Source organism: Pangasianodon hypophthalmus, chromosome 7 (genome assembly GCF_027358585.1).
Source record: "Pangasianodon hypophthalmus isolate fPanHyp1 chromosome 7, fPanHyp1.pri, whole genome shotgun sequence".
Classification (NCBI taxonomy): Eukaryota; Metazoa; Chordata; class Actinopteri; order Siluriformes; family Pangasiidae; genus Pangasianodon; species Pangasianodon hypophthalmus.
The window spans coordinates 894030-897642 of record NC_069716.1 but is presented as its reverse complement, the minus strand read 5'-3'; the positions used below and the strand labels follow the sequence as shown (position 1 = coordinate 897642).

At 41.7% G+C, this 3613-nt stretch overlaps 1 protein-coding gene across 4 annotated transcripts in view; it reads right to left on the bottom strand.

Moving 5' to 3' along the window:
* Positions 1-568: 568 nt before the first annotated feature.
* Positions 569-3613, bottom strand: part of LOC113524435 (alcohol dehydrogenase class-3-like) — a 4761-nt gene continuing 1716 nt past the window's right edge. For 3 of the 4 annotated variants that reach the window (XM_053235799.1, XM_053235800.1, XM_034306191.2), the window contains 6 exons: positions 3167-3254; positions 2748-2967; positions 1708-1968; positions 1371-1503; positions 1129-1267; positions 569-856 (listed from right to left, as the gene is read on the bottom strand). In XM_053235799.1, coding sequence (XP_053091774.1) covers positions 832-856; positions 1129-1267; positions 1371-1503; positions 1708-1968; positions 2748-2967; positions 3167-3254 — 866 coding nt within the window. In that variant the 3' untranslated portion in view covers positions 569-831. Of the gene's footprint in view, positions 857-1128; positions 1295-1370; positions 1504-1707; positions 1969-2747; positions 2968-3166; positions 3255-3613 lie in introns of those variants that run through there. The other variant, XM_053235801.1, reaches the window with a different exon arrangement.

Below are 3613 nucleotides of genomic sequence, written 5' to 3'. Positions count from 1 at the left end.
TCTTTCACCCAGAAAAGGATGAGTTCTTTTCAAAGTTTCTTTCTCATGTCATCTCAGGGAGGTTGTTTGCTGGAATGCTCATTAGGGATCTAAATCTATATGTCGATTTCTGTGAAGCTGCTTTGTGACGGTAGCTGTGGTTGAAAGTGCTATATAAATAAAACTGAATTGAATTCGTGCAGATGATTCATTGCTACAAAAGAGAGAAAGAGAGAGAGAGAGAGAGAGAGAGAGAGAGAGACTGATGCCTGCCTCTATCTGTTTAGTGACCTACTGTATAGCAATGTGGGAGGAGAGGAAGGTTAGTTAGATGTGTACTGTGGTACTGCCCCGCCGGCACACACCCTCTGGCCCAGTTGGTGGGAATTTGTGAACTTTTGTGCCCCCTGAGTCCCGTTTCATTCCCCGTCAGGGTCCCTGCTATCCCCTGACCCTTTTTATTTACATCTTTTTATTGAACATTTTACTCTTTCTCATTTATGTTTGTGATAATATGTTGTATTTGTACTTCACCTCAATGCTCTGTTGTCAGTTTGATTTGCTCTACAATAGTGAGTTCAGGTACATCTGATTTTCCATAGGGGATGTAGTGACATGGCCCCGCCCCCTCATGGTGACACATTTATTTACAATCACAGCATTAACACATAAACACACAGACACGTCTTCTGTCCCGAGTTTCTGTCTACATCGCTGTGTTTTCCCTTAAACTTTACAGAAGTTCCAGCAGCTCTGAGGCCCACTGGAGAGTGAGTCTGTTGTCATGGTGACTAAAGCAGTCGTCATGGTAACTGACGATGTCGTCATGGCTAATGAACGGAGATTCGATGCTCACATTTTTATCACCGTCCGGATACTGAGAAAGAGAGAAGTGACAGAGAGAGAAAAGTAGTAAATGAAAGATACATGGGATGAATTATGTAGCTCTGTAATATCACCAGTTAGGTTTAAATTTTTATATAAAGTGTGAAGAGATAGCAACATAACGTTACATAGCTAGCTTAAATGGCTAAAGAGAAAACTAAACAGTAAATGGATGTCAATAAATAAATAAATAAATATTTGTTGTGCAGGTAGTCAATAAATAACAGTTGTCTCAGTTGGATTATGGTCATGTGACTCACAGACCTTTTCCCATTGGTCATCAGTTCGAAGGCGTGGTTAGTCTCCTCCAGAGTGAGTGTGTGTGTCACAAACTCATCCAGCAAAATTCGTCCGCTCATGTAGTCCTCCACCAGTTTGGGTAAACTACACACACTCTTCCATCCTGTTCAGAAAACAGCATTTGTCCTAACTGATGAAATGATGGATTTCAGACCCGGCGTTCTGATAAACGAGAGCTGCTACATTATAAACTGCTCATCTCTTACCACCAAAGTAGGTTCCTTTAAGTGTTCGTCCCATCAGGACGTCGATAGGTGCCAGCGAGAGGCTGCCTGTTTCATTCCATCCCACAATCACACAGGTTCCCCAGCCGACTCTGCAGCTCTCAAACACTGCCCTCTAGTGGAGACAAAACACATTTATTCACTTCATACAATAAAGCACAAGGCACGATTAGTAACAAGTAGAAGAAGAAGATGGAGAAGGAAAAGAAGAGAATGAGAATGTACAAGAAGAAGTAGGGAAAGAAAAATCAGTTGTTCCTGTAAGTAGAGAAAAGATGGCCACAAACTCCTGACTTTCCTGACTCAAACTCAAACCCACCATAAGCGTGACGTTCCCCACACACTCGAAGCTGTAGTCCACTCCTCCACTCGTCATCTCCACCAGCACCTCCTGAATGGGTTTGCTGTGATCGTTAGGGTTCACAAACTCAGAGACACCGAACTTCTTGGCAATTTCACGTTTCTCTGCGTTGATGTCGACGCCGATGATCCTGGAGGCTCCGGCAGCTTTACAGCCCATCACAGCGGCGAGACCGACGGCTCCCAAACCGAACACGGCACAGACGGAACCACGCTCCACCTGCACAGACGAGGAGGTACAACCACGGGGTTCAGAAAATAAGATATGTGAGAACTTATCTCAACTTATCTCAAGATGTGAAATTCAGATTAAAGCAGTAACACCATGTTTGATGTATACACTGCAGTGATGCTATGTACACACATCGCTTTCCAATGCACCCACCCTTATATTATATTCTAACAGAAAGCAAGAGGAAGAAGAAAAAGAAAAGAGGAGGAGAAGATTGAAAAGAGGAATGAAATGAAAGAGGAATGAAAAAGAAGAAGATGAAGAAGAAGAAGGAGGAGGAGGAAAAGAAAAAGAAGAAGAAAGAAATGAAGAAGGAAAATAAGAAGAAAAATAAAAATAAGGAAGCAGAAGATGGTGATGATCAAGGAGCAGAATTGAAGGAGGAAAATAAGAAAATAAGAAGGAGAACAAGAAGAAGGAAAATAACAAAAACAAAAATAGAGGGAAAAACAAAAGAAGACAAAAGTAGAAGAAGGAAAAGAAGGAAGAGAAAAAAATGAAAAGAAAAAGAAAAAGATGAAAGGACATAGAACTATAAGAACAATGACGAGGAAGGACAATAACTAAAAAAACTTCCCAGCGAGTGTAAAGTTCAGCACTCAGAGCTTTAATCTCAAAATCATCATCAGGAACTTTAAACCTGTCTCAGCATGACGTCGGCGTTCATCAGCAATAATCAATATTCATTAAGAAACAATATTCCTGCAGCTTCAGGTTACTGGTTTAACATCACTGGAACACACACATACACACACACAAACACACACTTTGGCCACGTTTAGTGCTGCTCCGTATCCCGTAGCCACTCCACAGCCGAGGAGACAGACTTTATCCAGAGGTGCATCTCGGTGAATCTTAGCGACGTTGTATTCAGGAACAACCGTGTATTCACAGAATGTGCTCACACCGATAAACTGATACACCTGCTGCCCCTTACAGGTGATACGACTCGTACCATCAGCTAGCACACCATGCTGAGTCTTCTCCCTGAGAGAGAGAGAGAGAGAGAGAGAGAGAATTATTACTCATTAATAAGTATCACATGTGTTAGTAATATTATAGTAATACTGTACTACAGGAGTAAAGACGGAGTGTGTACGGTTTGATCGTGTTGATCAGGAGTTTAAATCTGTACAGCTGTTTGTGTGAAAAAGAAAAACACTGGGTTTAAAAACACCGAACTCACCAGTTCTTAAAGCAGAGGTTTGTCTTTGGGCTCAGACAGAACTCACACTCACCGCACTGCGGCAGGAAGAGAGGGATCACCTTATCACCTGCAGGAAGGAAGAAGAAGAAGAACAAGAACATCAACAATAACATGAAGAAGAAGAAGAAGAAGATGAAGAAGAACATGAAGAAGAAGTAGAACAAGAAGAAGATCAACCACAACAACAAGAATAAGAAGAACATGAATTCGGTAAGTGCGCAGCGCAGCCTGGTAATTCTCCTGTGAGCAAAAAGAAAATCACTGTGTGCTTCAAAAAAAAATTTTTCTCCAATAAGCGCTGTCAATGCTTTTCCAAGATGGAGTCATTCATTACTGTGAAGGGGACGAAGCTGGACACAGAACTTAAAAGTTCTAACTTTGAAAATGATGTCATGGCCGTCCTTGTTAATGCTAACTCTAATCCGC